Source organism: Megascapheus bottae, chromosome 17, assembly GCF_031878675.1.
Source record: "Megascapheus bottae isolate mThoBot1 chromosome 17, mThoBot2.hap1, whole genome shotgun sequence".
NCBI lineage: Eukaryota > Metazoa > Chordata > Mammalia > Rodentia > Geomyidae > Megascapheus > Megascapheus bottae.
The window spans coordinates 42428521-42448164 of NC_143525.1; the positions used below are offsets into that span (position 1 = coordinate 42428521).

The 19644-nt window shown below is 41.8% G+C and overlaps 1 protein-coding gene across 1 annotated transcript in view; it reads right to left on the bottom strand.

Annotated features, from left to right (window-relative positions):
- Positions 1-2211: 2211 nt before the first annotated feature.
- Tex14 (testis expressed 14, intercellular bridge forming factor) overlaps positions 2212-19644 on the bottom strand; it is a 90771-nt gene continuing 73338 nt past the window's right edge. Inside the window, exons 28-33 of the mRNA XM_090351119.1 lie at positions 16040-16117; positions 14339-14438; positions 8339-8431; positions 5014-5123; positions 3526-3577; positions 2212-2543 (exon numbers count right to left, since the gene is read on the bottom strand). Coding sequence (XP_090207245.1) covers positions 2507-2543; positions 3526-3577; positions 5014-5123; positions 8339-8431; positions 14339-14438; positions 16040-16117 — 470 coding nt within the window. The 3' untranslated portion in view covers positions 2212-2506. The remainder of the gene's footprint in view (positions 2544-3525; positions 3578-5013; positions 5124-8338; positions 8432-14338; positions 14439-16039; positions 16118-19644) is intronic.

Consider the following 19644-nt stretch of genomic DNA (forward strand, 5'->3'; position numbering starts at 1 on the left):
CTTTTTTTTTTTTTTTTTTTTGTGGGTCATGGGGCTTGAACTCTGGCCTGCGTGCTGTCCTTGGGTCTGGGCACCTTCCCTGAGCTCTTCAGCTCAAGGCTACTGCCCTACCCTTGAGCCAAGTCCCACTTCCCATTTTCTAGAGGTTAACTAGAGATAAGAGTCTCGGGTCCTTTTGTGCCCCCAGCTGCCTTTGAACCTTGATCCTCAGATCTCAGCCTCCTGAGTAGCTAGGATTACAGGCATGAACCACCACACCCAGCTGGCCAAGTTCTTAAGGAAAATATTTTCTTATATGAAAGGACTCCTCCCAAGACCTAGGAATTTTCAGGGACTCATCCAGAAGAACCTATGAATGCAATGCTGTTCAAACCAATCACAGTGGCAACCTCAGAATAATGTACCTGGATTGTACAAAGTTACCCCAGTCTTGTTTGAAGCTGTGCTGTGAACAGGAGAGCTCTGATGTAAATTCTAACTGAAATAGTAAATTCTTATATTGTCTAGGAGCATGCACATCATAAAAGGGATTTGTATTGGTTTTCATGATTAATGAATAGCTATTCTCCTTTAACAAGCTGACTCATGTCTTCATTTATCAGTGCCTAGTACTCTGGTATGACATATAATCCTTTCCTATCAGCAATTCAATCAACAGAACATTGGTTCTAGTCTGAGATAGGGTCTCCATAAAGTAGCCACGCTGCTTTAAAGTCACTCTGCCTTAGACTCCAAAACCAGGGGATTACAGGCATAAAACCACTACACCCTGCCTCGTGGGATTTTCTTCTTCTTCTTAATTTGATGAGTAATTTTCAAGTTTGAATGACCACCCTGGATAAGAAACAGATTCTTCTACCTTTTTCTTTTCTTTTTTTTTTTTGCCAGTCCTGGGCTTGAGCTCAGGGCCTGAGCACTGTCCTTGGACTTTCTCAAGGCTAGAGCTCTACCACTTGAGCCTCAGCACCACTTCTGGCTTTTTTCTATGTATGTGGTACCGAGGAATGGAACACAGGTCTTCATGCATGCTAGGCAAGCACTTTAACCACTAGGCCAAACTCCTGGCCCTACCTTTTTCTTTTACATGCCCCTCCTATTCTCTTTCAGACATTCACCTTACCAAGTGTGTTCCAAAAACTTGGTAGTAAACCCAGAGAATACATGAGATGATGGAGTTTTAATCTTAAATTAGCTCATTCCTGTTTCATAATCTTTCAACTTTATTAAGAGCACTCTTGCCGGGTATGGTGGCTCACACATGTAACCCTATCTACTCAGGAGGTTGAGATCTGAGGATCACAGTTCAAAGCCAGCCTGGGCACCAAAGAATGTGAGACTCTTATCTCTAATTAACCACTACAAAAACAGGAAGTGGGGCTGTGATTCAAGGGGTAGGGTGGTAGGCTTGAGCTGAAGAGTTCAGGGATATCACCCAGGCCCAGAGTTCAAGGACCACCACTCACAAAAAAAAAAAAAAGAAAGAAAAAAATCAGATACCAGTAGCTCACACCTGTAACCTAGCTACTCAGGAAGCTATTTAAAGCAGCCCACTTTGGCAGAAGTCTGAGAGTCCATCTCCAGCAAAATGCCTGACTGGAGGCATGGCTCAAATGGCAGATCCCCAGCAATGAACAAGAAAGCTGACAGTGTGAGGTCCTGAGACCAAGTCCAAGTATTAGCACATACATATACACGCAAAAAATTGCTTAGGTATGGTAGTATGGCTTAAGTGGTAGAGTGACTATCTAGCAAGCATAAGGCTCTCGGTTCAAACCCCAGTACAGAAGAGGGTTGGAATTTTACTCAGCGAATACTTACTGTTTAGATAGAACAATCTGGGCTACCTTAGTGAACAGTGGTAGTGGTAGTGGACACAGCCCTACCCCTGGAGCCACAGTGCCTCTTTCCAGTTTCTAGTAGTTAACTGGAGGTAAGAGTCTCACAGACTTTAGTACCCTGGCTGGCTTTGAACCTTGATGCTCACATCTCAGCCTCCTGAGTAAGCTACCTAGGATTACTGTCCTGAGCCACTGTGCCAGCCCAAACATAAACTTTTTTTCTTATTATTTGCCAGTCCTTGAGCTTGAATTCCAGGCCTGGGCACTATCTCTGAGCTTCTTTTGTTCAAGGCTAGCACTCTACCACTTGGCTCTTCTGCTTATCTAGTACTGAGGAATTGAACTCAAAGCTTCATACATGATAGGCAAGCACTCTAAAAAGTAAACATTTTATTATATAACAAGAGTTAAAAGTTTTCAAAACTTTACATCGAAACCAAAAGACATTCTAAACACAACACCTTGTACTTTTCAGAACTCTGACTGAGGACAAATAGTTAAATGTGTTGCCTACAGACAGAGTCTAACCATTATGTCTTCAGTGCAGCTGAACAAAATGTGAATTTTGGAACTTGGAACTACTGCCCTGATGGTAACTGAGGCAGATGAGAGAAGACAGGATATCATAACCAGGAGGATGGAAGGATCAAATATGGCCCAGGTTCCGTTCAGTCAGACAAGTCACTCTGATCCAACACGATTATCCTATATGCATGTGTTTAAAAGACAAAAGGAGAATTTTAAATTGAAAGGTATTCTTAAAACATTTTTTTTTTTTTTAGTGTTGAGGATTTACCCCAGGACCTGATGCATTCTAGGCGACCACTCTAACCACTGATCTGCATTTCTAGGCCCAAGTATTTTTGAAAAGACATAAACATCCTCTTTATTCAAACAAATTCAAGGAAAAGGGATTTTGGTCTTCATAATCCAGGGAGATTATGATCAACAGTGTATCATGGAAGTAAAGATGGCTGTAAAGCAACTCACAACAGCATCTTCCGTGGTGGAAACTATTCTTGTGTTGACTATACATACCACTTTTCAAAGCTTGCACTAATTTCACCTCTCTTGTTAATTAAAATAGAACTGAAGTGTAACAGACTCTATGGAGAGTGCAAATAGTTTAATTCTTTTAAAAGGCTAAGTCAAAGCCCAACAAGGTAAGTACCAGGAAATGGGTACTTGGAAGAGTAGAGAATGGTAGAGGGGACATGGATAGAATAATAATTAAGGGGGAAAGGGTAGAGAATTCAGGCAAGAATTCACTGTATAGATTACAGAGTTGAGAAATTAAAAAAGGAAGGAAGGGGTGGGTTGAAGGGGAGGTGGTGAAGATGTTGAAGTGGGAACACAGATCAAGATACATTGTACACATAAACTGCTTTGTTAAACTGTAAAAAAAAAAAATATATATATATATATAACCTAAAATTAAGATAAGCAAGTGAAGGGGAGGGTCGAAAGGTTGACATTGATCAAGATGCACTGTATTCATAAACTGCTTTAGTGTTTGTACAACTTCTTTATACAACTACTTAAAGATAATAAAAAATTTAATATACATAATTATATAAATTGAGCAATATGGTCTGAATTCAAGCCTTTATCATTAATGTTCAATTACCGACTGGTAAATGTTTTCTGTTCATCTAACTAGAAACAGTAAACTCTAATATCTTATTACCTGGATGGTTCAGACCAACCTAGTCGCTTCCAAAAGCAGGGTTTTAGTTCATCTTGATGGATGTATGAGAGAGAGAGAAAACAAAAAAACAAAAAAACCAAAAAACATTACTTTCTAGGTCAAAGAATATCAGAATTCAGAATTCACATTAGTGTTCTCTTTAATTTCGTGTACTGTTCTATATAGATTTTTTCCTAAAATCATCAATGGCTTCCTTTCTAACATTCTAGAACTCCTTGGCGTAGCAAGGATATTTGTAACATTAATTCACTACGATTCTGAACTATCTTCTCAATGAACTCATTCTTTGCTAAATGCCCATACACTCAGGGCCCTATGCCAGTTAGAGTTCTGGAAGAAATAAAATGCAATTGTGACTAATACATATATGACAGTTCAGTTACAATAAAGAGGGAAAACAAGAAATGGCAAAGCATCCGTGGACTAGCAGCAGTGGGGGAGCCTAAGTCTGACATGACTGAGGGCAGAATAGATAGGAACTACGAAGGACAGCCTCAAAATAGCTGTACTATAGAGGGATACTACGTCTACGAGACATACGGTACTTCAACAGACATAGAGGGAAAATAATACCCTATTCCCCTGCTCTCTGGTCTTCTCCCAGAACCTATCATTGGCCAACAGATAGTCAGTGAAATGCAGCTTATTAGGGTCAGCATCATATGACAGAGGAAGAAGGAAAATGAATAGTGATGGAAAGGATACTAGACCTAAAAGAGCTAATGTCTCTAACTTGCTAAGTAGAAGGAACTTAAATATAGGATGGTATTCTTTGTAAATAGTTCTATCAAAATAGTTTTGAAATTGAGGTAAATTTATAATTTTTTTCATTATTGGTAAACTGTTTAAATTCAATAATACATAATTTCTTATTGGACTTGCAGCATCTGTGTGAGACTAAGATTTTAAACAATTCGAAGCAAAACATCTCTCTCGACAATGTTCAACCTACTGATGATTAAGACTGGCTAATGAGGTTGGGGGGAGGGAAATGGGAACAAAAAGCATGAGAAGGGGTATCAATGTGCAGTAAATAATGCACCTACTACCTGATGAATGTAACTGTAACCCCTTTCTATATATTATCCCGACAAGAAAAAGACTGGCTGATGGCTTGTTTTAAAAATAAAAACGGGGGACGGGAGTTTGGCCTAGTGGTAGAGTGCTTGCCTAGGATGCACGAAGACCCAGGTTCGATTCCTCAGTACCTCATACATAGAAAAAAGCCAGAAATGGTGCTGAGGCTCAAGTGGTAGAGCTCTAACCTTGAGAAAATCCAAGGACAGTGCTCAGGCCCTGAGGTCAAGCTCACGACTGGCAAAAAAAATAAAAATTAAAAAAAATAAAAAAAAAACGGATGTTATTACTGTGGTAAAAAAGCTATGACAGGCTAGAAAACCTGAGCTGAACTGCAAAGAAAAAGAAACTGTCAAAATGTAAGAAGAACAATCATTCATACATTCATACCTTCTTCAGAAGTCCCTAAAACGCTCTCTGATTTCCTTTTTTCTGGACTGATGTTCTCTTTCCATTTTCTCTTGCTTTCATCAACTTCTTGATCCTTGTTTTTTGTCTCCCTTTAATAGCAATGATTTGAGGCATTAAAACTTGTGCCTAACAACCAGGTGACCAGGACTAAACCAGGAAAATCTATAGTAATTAGCATAGTAATGTTCTTCTATAGGTTGCTTTCAGTGAAATAATGTATGTTTAACTCAATTCTCATAACAACTAACTGATGCATTTCCTATTACTATCTCCAGCTTTATGAGGAAACTTAGGCACAGAGGGTTAGCAACCTACTAAGTCCTAGAGCTAGAATCTGATTTAGATGGCTTACTTAGACTCTACTTTTAGCCACTAGCCTCAAAGGAAAAAAAAAAAAACAACACTCCATATTTTATTTATGTTGTAATTGTTCTGTCACAATCACCATTTTACCTTATCTCCATTTTCTTAAATGTCTAAGTAATTTAAGTATCTCACAGGTCAAGACCACATTTGTTAAACTGTACAGCAGGAGCCATCTCTTCCACTTAGCTATGAGCTCCTTAAGAGAAGAGACATGGATTCCCCTGTGTGCCTCTAGCTCAGCAGTGCTCCTTGTCAGTGCTCAAGAGATTCTGGCTCAATCAAAGTAACATTATAGAGGGTAATGCTGTATACCTCAGTGGCAAAGCACTTTCCCAGCAGAGGTCAGGCTGCAACCCCTAGAGCTGTGAGAAGAGGGTGAGGCTGGAGCTGGGGTTGGTGGTGGGAGAGACAAATGAGAAGGATGGATGGACCGAAGAACCTAATGAGGTATCTTCTACTTCTGCCCAAATGCCCTGGACCAGAGAGTCATCACCTTCTGCCTGGGCAGCAGCAGTCATTACTGAAATGAAAAGACAGCTGTTTCCCCTATCTGATGGCTATGACCATTTGAAAGTTTGTACTTTACTGAGTAAAAATCTGTCATTGTGTAATTTCTAGTCAGCAGTTCTGTCCTCTGGGCAGAAGAGAGTAAGCTGATTCTCTTCACTTTACAGAATGTCAAGTATTTAAGGCAGCTATCAAATTCTACACTCCATCTGCTCTTCTCAGACTGAGCTACCCCAGCAACTTCAGCTGTTTCTATGACCTGGCCCTATGGCCATTCTGCGGTCACTCTCTTCTGTTTGTTAGTATCTGTTTAAAAAAGTGACAGCTGGGGCCGGGACTTTGGCCTAGTGGTTAAAGTGCTTGCCTAGCACGCATGAAGACCTGGGTTCGATTCCTCAGTACCACATACATAGAAAAAAGCCAGAAGTGGTGCTGAGGCTCAAGTGGTAGAGCTCTAGCCTTGAGAAAGTCCAAGGACAGTGCTCAGGCCCTGAGCTCAAGCCCGGGGCTGGCAAAAAAATAAATAAATAAATAAAAAATGTGACAGCTAGGGGCTGGGAGTTAGGCCTAGTAGTAAAAGTGCTCGCCTAGCATGCATAAAGACCTGGGTTTGATTCCTGGGTACCACATACATAGAAAAAGTGGTGCTGTGGTTCAAGTGGCAGAGTGCTAGCCTTGAGAAAAGCCCAAGGACAGTGCTTAGGCCTTGAGTTCAAGCCCTACAACTAGCAAAAAAAAAAAAAAAAAAAAAAAAAGTAACAGCTGGAAGGAGCTCCACATTGTGTCTTAAGACTCATCTGAGCATTACATTACCTGTGTTACACTTCCCTGGACTTAAGATAGTACACTGCTGTCTATCTAGCATTAATGATACACTGTTCTTTATTCAGTAATTGTGCTGACCTGAGGACTCAGAGTCCTGTCCATTCTTTCAAAAATTCTTATGTCTCTGCCAGGTTCTGGTAGTTCACACCTGTAATCCTAGTTAGTCAGGAGGCTGAGCTGTGATAGTAAAGGTCTGAAGTTGGCCTGGCAGAAGCAGCCGGGCACAGTGGTTCATGCTTATAATCCTAGCTACTCTGGAGCCTGAGATCTGAGGATGAAGGTTCAAAGCCAACCCAAACACAAAAAGGACCTGAGACTCATCTCCAATTAACCTCTAGAAAATGAGAAGTGTGGCTTGGCTCAAGGGTAGGGTGGTAGCCTTGAGCTGAAGAGCTTAGTTAGGGACAGTGCCCAGGCCGAGTGCAAGCCCCGTGACCCCCCGCCCCTCCCCCACAAAAGCCAGAAGCAGAGGTGTGGCTCCAGTGATAGTGCCAACCTTGGATGGAAAAGTCAAGTGAGAGCATGAGATCCTGACTTCAAGCCCCAGTACCAGCAAACACACACACACACACACACGTGCGTCTCAAGATACATGCTAAGGCTTTCTGCTCTAAATGTAATTATAGTGAGAAAGGCCTTCCAATAAAGAATTCTTCTGTCAAGCTGGGTATTCCACATTCAATTTTTGGATCTAAAACATTTTAGTCTCCTATCTATCTATCTATCTATCTATCTATCTATCTCTTAAATTCCAGATGAGGTCTACCTATTTTGCCTATGCTTGCCTCAAACTCCAAAGCTCAAGCAATCCTCCCTTCTCACCCTCTGAGTAGGTGAGATTTATAGGTATGCATAATTGCACAAGTCTTTAACTTTTAGAGTCTCTAACATTTCCACCTGTTAAAAACATTTTGGATCCTTGTTCTGTCATTCATCACCTTAATGATCAATCCCAGACTCAGGCTTTGTAAGATTGGAGAAACATGCCTTTTTTAATTTAATTCAAATGACTGCTGAAAAGGTTGATGGTGGCAGGGACAAAACATTAACAGTCTTGAAGGGTTCTCTCTATATTCTTATCAATCTGCTCATCATTATCTTGGAGGGCTGGAGAAAGAAGGCAAGTGTAAAAGTACACACAGATGGAGTCAGGTCTGGCTTATCTATAGCTCAATTATGTCATCACTAGATAATCATCTCTAGGGAGTCTAAAACCTAGCTCCATTTTCTGAAAGAAAAAAATGAGTTGAATGTTCCTACGCCTTAGGCATATTTAATAATTTTTGTGAAGCGGCAGCTGGTGGCTCACACCTGTAATTTTAGCTACTCAGGAGGCTAAGATCTGAGGACTGCAGTTCAAAGCCAGCCTGGGCATGAACGTCTGTGAGACTTATCTCCAATTAACCAGCAGAAAACCAGAAGTGGCACTGTGGCTCAAGTGGTAGAGCACTAGCCTTGAGTTGAAGAGTTCAGCGACAACACCCAGACTCAGAGTTCAAGCCCCACGACTGACAAAAATAAATAATTAAATAAATAAAATAAATGTTGTGAGTTTTTTTCCTCTGTTAAACAATAAGAAGAAAATGATTCCCTAGCAGGAAACAACCTTGTAGAGCCCTTAGTGGGATCCTGTAGCTCTGCATTCTCCTCAGGCGGCTGCAGCCATCTTTCCAGTTCCTCGTCAAGAGTAGAGTGAGCTCTGTCCAAAGGCAAGTGAAGAGAATATTACAACTGTCATCATCCTCTCTTGATAAGGAAGCAACACTTCAGAGTAGGACTTTAAAACTGGTATTTTCACTGGGACAATGAGAGCTTGGAGAGATCAGAGACCACTTACATCCAATTCACAGTGCACTAAAATTGTTAGCCCCCTGACCAGTCTTGATCATACCAAAGTACCATGCTGACCTAGTCTCAACTCTAGGTTGTTAATTTCTTTTTTTTTTTTTTTGCCAGTCCTGGGCTTGAGCTCAGGGCCTGAGCACTGTCCTTGGACTTTCTCAAGGCTAGAGCTCTACCACTTGAGCCTCAGCACCACTTCCGGCTTTTTTTTATGTATGTGGTACCAAGGAATCGAACCCAGGTCTTCATGCATGCTAGGCAAGCACTTTAACCACTAGGCCAAACTCTCGGCCCCTAGGTTGTTAATTTCTACTTGAAACTAGATTATGTTTTTTTCTGTTGTTGTTTTGCACTACCAACTTCTCTAAGTCTAGAAGATACTATTGAGGTGTGTGTGCATTTTAGGGGGGGGTTTTTGTTGTCAGTCATGGGACTTGAACTCTGGGCCTGGGAGTTGTCGCTCAACTCTTCAGCTCAAGGCTACCACCCTACCCACTGAGCAACAGTGCCCCTTCCTATTTTCTGGTGATTATTTGGAGATGAGTCTCATGGACTAAAATTTTTTAGTACCCAGTATGGCTTTGAACCTTGATCCTCAGATCTCAGCCTCCTGAGTAGCTAGGATTTCAGGTGTGAGCCACCACATCGACTTTGATGTGTTTTAAGAGGGTCTGAGAACTGGACTCCAGTGGCTCATGCCTAACATTTCAGGAGGCTGACATCTAAGGATTAATGTTCAAAGCCAGCCCTGATAGAAAAGGCCCCATGAGACACTTTTTTGTTGGTCCTAGGGCTTGAACTCAGGGCACCTGGGTGCTATCCCCTCCATGAGACTCTTATCACCAATTAACTACTCAAAAACCAGAAGTAGAGATGTGGCTCAAAGTGGCAGAGCACTAGCCTTGAGCAAAAGAGCTCAGGGACAGTGCACAGGCACTGAGTTCAAGCCTCATGACTTACCACCACCTCCACCAACTACAACAAGTCTCTAGAAAAGATTCTGCTTTCCTGATAAAAAAGAAACAGATCTGGCAAGATCCTGGTGGCTCACTGGTAACCCTAATGACTTAAGAGGCTGAGATCTGAGGACTGAAATTCAGAACCAGCCCAGGTGGGTAGTCTACTTGAGACTCTTATCTCCAATTAACTGTCAAAAACCCAGAAGCAGGGCCGGGAGTTTGGCCTAGTGGTTAATGTGCTTGCCTAGCATGCATGAAGACCCGGGTTCGATTCCTCGGTACCATATATAGAAAAAAGCCGGAAGTGGTGCTGAGGCTCAAGTGGTAGAGCTCTAGCCTTGAGAAAGTCCAAGGACAGTGCTCAGGCCCTGAGCTCAAGCCCAGGACTGGCAAAAAAAAAAAAAAATCCAGAAGCAGAGCTGGCTCAAGTGGCAGAGCAACAACCTTGGACAAAAATGCTCAGAAGGACAGGGAGTGTGGCCTAGTAGAGTGCTTGCTTGCCTAGCATACACGAAGCCCTGCGTTCAATTCTTTGGTACCACATACAAAGAAAAAGCCAGAAGTGGTGCTGTGGCAGAGTGCTAGTCTTAAGCAAAAAGTGTCTAAGGACAGTGTCCAGGCCCTGAGTTCAAGCCCTATGACTGGTAAAAAAACAACAACAAAAAAACAAAAACCACCTCAGAAATAGCACCCAGATCCTGAGTTAAAGCCCAGTACTTGCACAAAAGTGAAGGGGAGTGGAGAGGGAGGGCAGATTCGGCTGACATATTCTTTTGTCCCACCCTGTTATTTCTGCTTAGTGTGTGGACATCAGCAATTTTGCAATCAGAGATGACAAGCCAAAAACAAATGCCAATATGTCACAGGCAGTAGATCAGAAGGACAGAAAAAAAAGCCTAAATCCCTAGTGGCACTGGCAAGCCCCTGCCACCAATGGATCGCTTACTAAGTAAAAAAATAAAAACTCATGCTAAGTATGGTGGTGGTATTCTATCATCTGCAGCTAATAGCATTCTGTGTGCTTCCCCTAAGGTTGTGTAAGGTCAGGACTAGGAATGGTGCAAGTGTAAACTTAGATTTTTTCTTTCTCTAAAACTTAGGTGCCTTTTTTCTTATGGACGTTTTGCATTAAACTTGATTTGAAACAAAATTACAATAAAATGTTGCTTGTCCCAACTAGCCAGTTTTTGTCTGTGTCTCACCTGTATTTCATGCATTTCACCCTATTCCTAGCTGTTACTGACAGCTAAGAGAGGACAAAAGAATAGGCAAAGGAAGTAGGTTGAAATGGTTTACTTTACAACACAGTAAAAGGAGAACTTTTAGGCAGGATCACAGGTTTCTTAAGGCAACCAGACTGAATTGTTTGGAAGACTGTCCTTTTTTCTCTTATTGGCTAGAAAGAGTTAAGAGTTCAAATACTCTAAACAAGTTATAACTTGTTTGCCTCCTAAAGTAAGGGCTAGAACAAAACAAAATCCAGCTGCAACAACAACAACAACAACAAAAAATAGACCTCTCAAAAAATTGACAGGCTCTGGCTGGGATTGTGGCCTAGTGGTAGAGTGCTTGCCTAGCATGCATAAAGACCTGGGTTCGACGGGACTGCTCGGTACCACATACACAGAAAAAGCCTGAAGTAGTACTGTGGCTATAGTGGTAGAACCCTAGCCTTGAGAAACCCCAGGACAGTGCTCAGGCCCTGAGTTTAAGCACCAGGACTGGCAAAAAAAAAAAATTGACAGGCTCATGCCTGTAATTGTAGCTTCCAGTGGTTAGGGAAGAAGGAAAATGAGAGATTGTTTAGTGGTTAAATATTAATGAACTGAAAATTCATTTTTCTATATACCTTACAGCATAGCTTGGGAACACAGTATGATGTTAGGATATCAGTTTCATCATTCAGATTCATCCAAATTATTGTGTGGCCATTTAGGACCATGGTTCATTGCCACTGGCTAGCATTTAGAATATCATACCACAGGGGCTGGGAGTTTGGCTTAGTGGTTAAAGTGCTTGCCTAGCATGCATGAAGACCCGGGTTCGATTCCTCGGTACCACATACATAGAAAAAAGCTGGAAGTGGTGCTGAGGCTCAAGTGGTAGAGCTCTAGCCTTGAGAAAGTCCAAGGACAGTGCTCAGGCCCTGAGCTCAAGCCCAGGACTGGCAAAAAAAAAAAAGAATATCATACCACAATTTTTTTGGACAGGCCTGGGGCTTGAATTCAGAGCCTATGCTCAAGGCTAGTGCTCTACCATTTGAGCCATAGCATCACTTCCAGGTTTTTGTGATAGTTTATTGGAGACAGGAGCCTGAGGGACTTTTCTTCCTGGGCTGGCTTCTATCCTCAGATCTCAGCCTCTTGAGTACCTAGGATTATAGGCATGAGACACCAATGCTTAGCTCCATACCACATTTTTTAGCCCAGGAAAAGATGAAAATTGAACATTGTAAGTATGGTTTTAACTGAATGTATAATGCATCATAATAAAGTAAAAAAAATCAAATTGGACCATCCTAAGTTAACACTTTTTTTTTTTGCCAGTCCTGGGCTTGAGCTCAGGGCCTGAGCACTGTCCTTGGACTTTCTCAAGGCTAGAGCTCTACCACTTGAGCCTCAGCACCACTTTCAGCTTTTTTCTATGTATGTGGTATTGAGGAATTGAACCTTGGTCTTCGAGCATGCTAGGCATAGCACTCAACCACTAGGCCAAACTCCCAGGCTCAACTCAACACTTTTATACTATACACTTAAAATGCTAATTTGTATATGCATTATATCACACAATACAAATTTTTTTTGGCCAGTCCTGGGGCTTGAACTTAAGAGCCTGGGCACTTTTCATTCAAGGTTAGTGCTCTGCTACTTGAGCCATAGTGCCACTTCCAGCTTTTTCTGTGTATGTGGTACCAAGGAATTGAATCCAGGTAGCATGCTACCTAGGCGAGCATGCTACCACTAGGCCATGCTCCTGGCCCCAATATTACCTTTCTAAGAGAAAGCAAAGACTTATTAGGACATAGTTTAAAGTTGGTCGGGAAAGTACAAGAAAAATGTTTATGCTGCTGTGCCTACATAGGGTCAGAGTCAGGCTTTTATTGGCTAACTTTGGATTTTGCAGATTGGCTGTCTATTTTTTTGACTGTTGCCTCTTTCTTGGATCATGTTTAAATTTCATTCACACAAGAACATTTCCTGTGCTTGGTTCTTCCTCCTTCTACCATTTTGTTGCATAATTTAATTTTTTTTGCCAGTCCTGAGACTTGAACTCAGGGCCTGGACACTGTCATCAAATACTTTTTGCTCAAGACTAGCATTCTACCACTTGAGCCAAGTACCACTTCTGGCTTTTTCTGAGTATGTGGCACCAAGGAATCAAACCCAGGGCTTCGTGCATGCTAGGTGAGCACTCTACCACTAGGCTACGCTCCTGAGCCTGTGTGTGTGTGTGTGTGTGTGTGTGTGTGTGTGTGTGTGTGTGTGTGTGTGTGTGTGTGTGTGTGTGTGTGTGTGTGTGTGTGTGTGTGTGTGTGTGTGTGTGTGTGTGTGTGTGTGTGTGTGTGTGTGTGTGTGTGTGTGTGTGTGTGTGTGTGTGTGTGTGTGTGTGTGTGTGTGTGTGTGTGTGTGTGTGTGTGTGTGTGTGTGTGTGTGTGTGTGTGTGTGTGTATTTCTTTTTCCCCCCCAGTCCTGGGGCTTGAATTCAGGGCTGAGCACTGTTCTTGGGCTTTTTTCTAAAGGTTAGTGGTCTGCCACTTGAGCCACAGCACCACTTCCGGCTTTTTTCTATATATGTGGTACCAAGGAATTGAACCTGGATCTTTGTGCATGCTAGGTAAGCACTCTACCACTAGGCCAAACTCCCGGTCCCCTATTTATTTTTAAAAGAACAAAACGCCCTTTAAGAAAAGAAACTATTGGGAAAAATTTGCCTTTCTACAATTTATCAATAGTAGAATAGAAAAACTAATAAAAACCAGTGCAGGGCTGGGCACCAGTGGCTCTTGCTTATAATCCTAGCTACTCAGGAGGCTGAGACTTGAGAACTGCATTTTTGTTTTGTTTTTGTCTTGTGGGTCATAGGGCTTGAACTCAGCCTGGGTGCTGTCCCTGAACTTTTCAGCTCAAGGCTACCACCCTACCCTTGAGCCAAGGCCCACTTCCCATTTTCTAGAGGTTAATTGGAGATAGGAGTCTCAGGTTCTTTTGTGTCCAGGCTGGCTTTGAATCTTGATCCTAAGATATCAGCTTCCTGAGTAACTAGGATTACAGGCTTGAGCCACCATGCCTGGCTTTTTGGTTTTTTTTATTTTGGGGGGGGGAGGGGTTAGTTATGGAACTTGAATTCTGGGCCTGGGGTTGTCCCTGAGCTCTTCAGCTCAAGGCTATAGCCTACCCCTTGAGCCACTTCCAGTTTTCTGGTGATTAATTGTAGGTAAGAGTCTCAGAGTTTTTAGTATCCAGGCTGGCTCAGAACCTCAATCGTCAGATCTCAGCCTCTTGAGTTGCTAGGATTATAGGCGTAAGCCACTGTGCTCAGTGAAGATTGAGGTTTGATGTCAGCCCAGACGGGAAAATCTGTGAGACTTTTACATCCATTTAACCTCCAGAAAACTGGAAGTGGATATATGGCTTAAAGTGGCAGAGCACTAGCCATGAGTGAAAAAGCTAAGGGACAGAGCCCAGGCTCTGAGCTCAAGCCCTACAACCAACAGCAAACAAGCAAGAAAGGAAGGAAGGAGAAAAGGAAAGGAAAGGCAAACTCAATTCTTTAAATTCTTTTGAAAGTCTAGATTTTACTGTTACCTCTCTGTGTCCTCTCCTAGTTCTTGATTTTCTTTGTTCCAAAGCAAACTGTTATCTTCTTTATTACTGTCAGCTTCTTGTTCTTCCAAATGCTTTTGATCTAAAAACAGTTCAAAGATTTGTAGGGTCTGGAGGCATGACTTGGTAGTAATGTACCTGTCTAGCAAATGTGAGACTTTGAGTTCAGGTATCCCAATATTGCCAAAAAAATATAGAGAGATGGCAGGACAGGGGAGAGGGAAAGAAGAGAGAAGAGAGAGAAAGACAGGGGAATGAGTGAGGGGAGAGACAGAGCAGAAAGAGGAGAGATTTTATTATTACAAAGAAAATGTAAAATATGCAATGCATCAGCTCCTCTCCTCCCCTGGTGCCAGGTGGCAGACCGCAGAACACCTGGATTCACATAAGCTGTGTCTGGGGTCTTAGGACCTTTTAGATGCCAGGTAAGGCTACAGGAAACCTAGTCTGTCCCAAGATTCAGAGAGCAGGGAAGAAGCGGAGGAAAGACAGAAGACACGAAAGAGGTAATAAGGACTACAGTGTAGATCAGGGCTGTGAGGCCCTGAGTTCAACTCCCTAGTACCACAAAATAATAGCATTTAGTTTTAAAAACTTAGAAAAAAGGGCAGGGAATTTGGCCTAGTGGTAGAGTGTTTACTTAGCATGCACAAAGACCAGGGTTTGATTCCTCGGTACCACATACACAGGAAAAAGCTGGAATTGGTGCTGAGGCTCAAGTGGTAGAGCTCTAGCCTTGAGAAAGTCCAATGACAGTACTCAGGCTCTGAGCTCAAGCCCAGGACTGGCAAAAACAAAACAACAACAACAAAAAAAACTTAGAAAAAAGAAGCAAGTGATCTAAAAACAGATTGTATAAATTTACTTTGAGGATTCACTGATTAAAGATTCAGTTTTCAGTGAAAACTACAGAAGGAATTTGGGTGGATAAGGGATGTGCCCTCTAATGTATACCAAGAATTTTCTCATTTCATCTCAACCATAGTCCTAGTAAAGGAAAGAAGACTAACATTTGAGAAGTGTTTTACAATATATAAGGTATTGAACATGAGGCTATTATATATTATGTAATAATAGGAATTATTATTCACATTTTAAAAGGACAAGTGAGATTCTGAGACTTTAAACAGTTTGCCATACAAAAATAACAGTTGGAATGAACAAGAAGGAGCTGTGCTCAACCTCATGGTCCCCGGGGACCATTACACTGTCAAGGATAGAATCCCAGCAAGAAGCTTATTATTTAGCCATAGAGAAGAATGAAATTGTGTTATCTGCAGGAAAACGAAGAGAACTAGAAATCATCATGTTAAGTGAAATAAGCCAGATTAAGAAATACAAACTTCAATGTTCTCTCTCAAAAAAAGAGAAATAAAAAGGGGGGAAGAATGATAGGAATGCAAAGGAAAATTGTTTGAAAGAGGGAACCATTAGGACCAGTATAGGTAAAAGGAAGGGAGGAGCAAACATGATAGAAGTGCTTCATGTACACAAAAGCAAGTAGACCAAAATCATTTCAAAGTGGGGAAGGAAGATAAGAAAAGAGTGGATTTGATCAAAGAATATTACAAGCATGTATGGAATACCAGAATGAAGTCTATTTGTATAATTAATATATACTAATAGAAAAGAGAAAAAAATGTTTCAAAAGAATAATGAAAAAGATCTTGGCAATTAGCTCACCATTTTCAGTGACCCTTGGATCACATGCTGTGTTTGCATGCAACACTGTGGCTGAGGACTGCTGCTGCTTCAGTTGCTCTGTCACAGTACAAAAGCAGAAGGTAACTCATTCCATATCACACTATTCCTCCAGAGAAATGGTTCTCAAAGGGCAGTCTTCAGACTAACAGCACCGGCATAACCCATAACTTGTTAGAAATGCAAATTCTCAGGCTTCATTCCAGATCTATGGAGTCTGAAACTCTGCCAGTGTGCTTCAGTAATTTTTTTTAAGGCTTTAGGTAATTTTAAGGCCTGAATAAGTTTGAGAACCATTGCTCTTAGAGCATTCTGTGTTCAAAAGGAATTCTTCAAGTTAATCGAAATCCTGAACAATACTCAAGATAAAAAATATTGATGATGGGCCGGGAGTGTGGCCTAGTGTGGTAGAGTGTTTACCTAGTATGCACAAAGGCCCGGATTCAATTCTTTGGTACCATATACATAGAAAAGGCTGGAAATGGTGCTGTGGCTCAAGTGGTAGAGTTCTAGCCTTGAGAAAGCCCAAGGACAGTGCTTTAGGCCCTGAGTTCAAGCCCCAGGACTGGCAAAAATATATATATATTGTTGATGATGATGATGGTGATGATAATGATGATAATGGAGACAGATAATACTTGAGGAGCTCTATATAGCAATATGGTTTCAAAGCACGTGCATGAATGCAGCATTAATGATCACAATCTTACAATAACCCTAAGAGACTGATTGCAGTATTGTTAGTCCTGTTTAACAAAAGAGGAAATTAAAGGTTAAGCAACTGCCTAAGATCACAGGAATAAATGGGAGAACTGAGGTTTGAGTCCAGAGAGCCCATGCTCCTAATCCCTGTTATATTCTCTCAACTGTAAAGAAACACAAGTATTTCATCATCATCTGTACTCCTGTATATGTCATACTATTTAACTATAGAAAGACAGAAAGGCACAGAATATCACCATTTCCAGTTACTAAAGAAATGTGCTGGAGCCAGGCAAGGTGGCTCATGCCTATAATCCTAGCTACTCAGGAGGCTGAGATCTGAGGATAGAGGTTCAAAGTCAGCACAGGAACTAAAGAACTTCAGAATGTTATCTTCAATTAATCACTAGAAAATGGGAAATGGGGCTGAAATTCCAGGGGTAGGGTAGCAGTCTTGAACTGAAGAGCTCAGGGACAACACCCAGGCACAGAGTTCAAGTTCCATGACAGAAGAAGAAAAGGAGGAGGAGGAGGAGCAGGAGGAGGAGGAAGAGGAGGAAGAGAAGGAGGAGGAGGAGGAAGAGGAGGAAGAGGAGGAGGAGGAGGAGGAGGAAGAAGAGGAAGAGAAGGAGGAGGAGGAGGAGGAGAGGAAGAGGAACAGGAGGAAAGGAAGAGGAGGAAGAGGAGGAGAAATGTGCTAAACCAAGATAAGCATCACTAAAGTCAGTAGCTATTCCCCATTTGTTAGGTGCTCCTCAGAACATAGCACATCAAAGCAGAGACAGCTGTGGGGAGCACAAGAAGGCGACTCTAAGCTCACAGGCATGGGTGTATTCTGAACTAGAGCAGGTGGGTACCCTTCCCGCAATACATGATAATAGCCCTAACTGACAGCTCTTGGCCAGCATGAGGACATAAAACGATCATTTAATAGTATGTAAAACAGAAAAAATCATTTTAATCATTATTAATTGTTGTTCTTAAATAATTACCTATACTACAGTTGTAAAGTATCTTTCTCTTTAGATTCCTATCAGGGACCTACAATTTCCCATGTGGTGCCTCCAAAAGAGCTGGTGACATGTCCAGGGAAACAAAAGAATGTTTATATACAATAATTGGATGAGCAGACCTCTTACCAGGAAAAACTACTCATCTTTCTGGAAAATTACTGATACATTCAAAGTATAGACATTACCTAGAAATGTGGTCAAGATAACTGCTATAAGTAAAATGGGGGCAGTTTTTGCAGTCTATGAGGGGGTATAACCATGCCAGGAAGCCAAAGCCTATGAAGAAGCCTAGGATTACAGCTGCTGAAATATAGGAGGTAGAGGGAGAATTCAACTGTAATTATATAGAGAAGACAGCAGGATCCGGAGGCACAGAATCAGTAATGGTCAAACTGCAAAGAAGCCTAAAGATCACACCTGTAATCCTAGCTACTTCAGGAGGCTGAGATCTAAGGATCACAGTTCAAAGCCAGCCAGGTCACAAAGAAGTCCAAAGTCCAGGAGACTCTTATCTCCAATTAATCACCAGAAAACGGGAAGTGGTGTTGTAGATCAAGTGGTAGAGGGCTAGCCTTGAGCTGAAGAGCTCAGGGACAGCGTCCAGGCCCAGAATTCCAGCCCAGAAACCAACAAAAAGAACAAATGAGCAGGGCGTTGGTAGCTCACACCTGTAATCCTAGCTACTCAGGAGGCTGAGATCTGAGGATCAAGGTTCAAAGGCAGCCTGGTCACAAAGAACTTCACAAAAAGTCCATGAGACTCCTATCTCCAATTAATCACCAGAAAACAGGAACAGCGCTGTGGCTCAAGAGGTAGAGCAGTCCAGCCTTGAACTGCAGAGTTCAGGGACAGTGCCCAGGCCCAGAGTTCAAGTCCCACAACTGACACACACACACACACACACACATTAAAAAAAAAAAAAAGAACAAATGATAAGAATCTACCATCTACCTCAACAGGATATGTGGTCACTACTGTCAAAATGGTTTTGAGGAAAGCACTTAACCAGATGGAATTTGCAAGAAATACCTAGTAAGTTTCATAGGTAGAAATCAGGGCACAGAGTGTTGACTCTAAAAGCCCAGACCAACGACCCTGTGGCACTGGGGGAGGGCTTCAGTGGGGGCAAGAAAGTGCTTATAGGAGGACTGGGGGTGCAGTCCAGCAGTAGAGCACTTGCCTAAGGTACAGGGCCTAGATTTAGTCCCAAACACTAAAGAAAACAAAAAGTGCTTGTAATTTCAGAAAAATAAAACATCTCGAAGATGGTTCTGGCAGCCCTGATTGACTCTATCCAACTTCATTAGGCTTGGGACTGGGGCTGAGGGTTATGAGAGCCTATAGAGTAATTGCCCTTTGAGTTAAGCCAGCAAATTCTCATTTTTTTTTATCAGAAAACTGACTAGTGCCCAACTCAGAAAATTCTCCATAGGCAATATAGAAAGAACTGAACCAGAGCATCATAAATCCAATGAGAGGCATCCTCTTAAGGTAAGAGGCTAGAAGAGATTAGAGGCCTTAGAGGCTTAGAGACCACCTGCCCCTAAATGTCTCCAGAACCATTTAAATTACTTCAAGCATCAGTCCAGCTGCAAATAAAACTGATACTATACAATCTGCCTAAAATGAAAAATTATGGTCTCATGTTCTGTCCCACTACTTTCCTGTTCTTAGAAAAAGAGATCTGTCCACAGGTCCAATACCTTTCAGTTACCTTTAAATGCAAACTGCAACCTGAAAATGTAACTGTCTTGGCCTGAGTAGGCATCTAAGAAATGGCTGTATGGATTTGAAAAGGAGATGAGGAGAACTCATGATTAGTGACCATAACCTACTTACATGATTAAAGAGTAGATCTTATATTGAATGTTT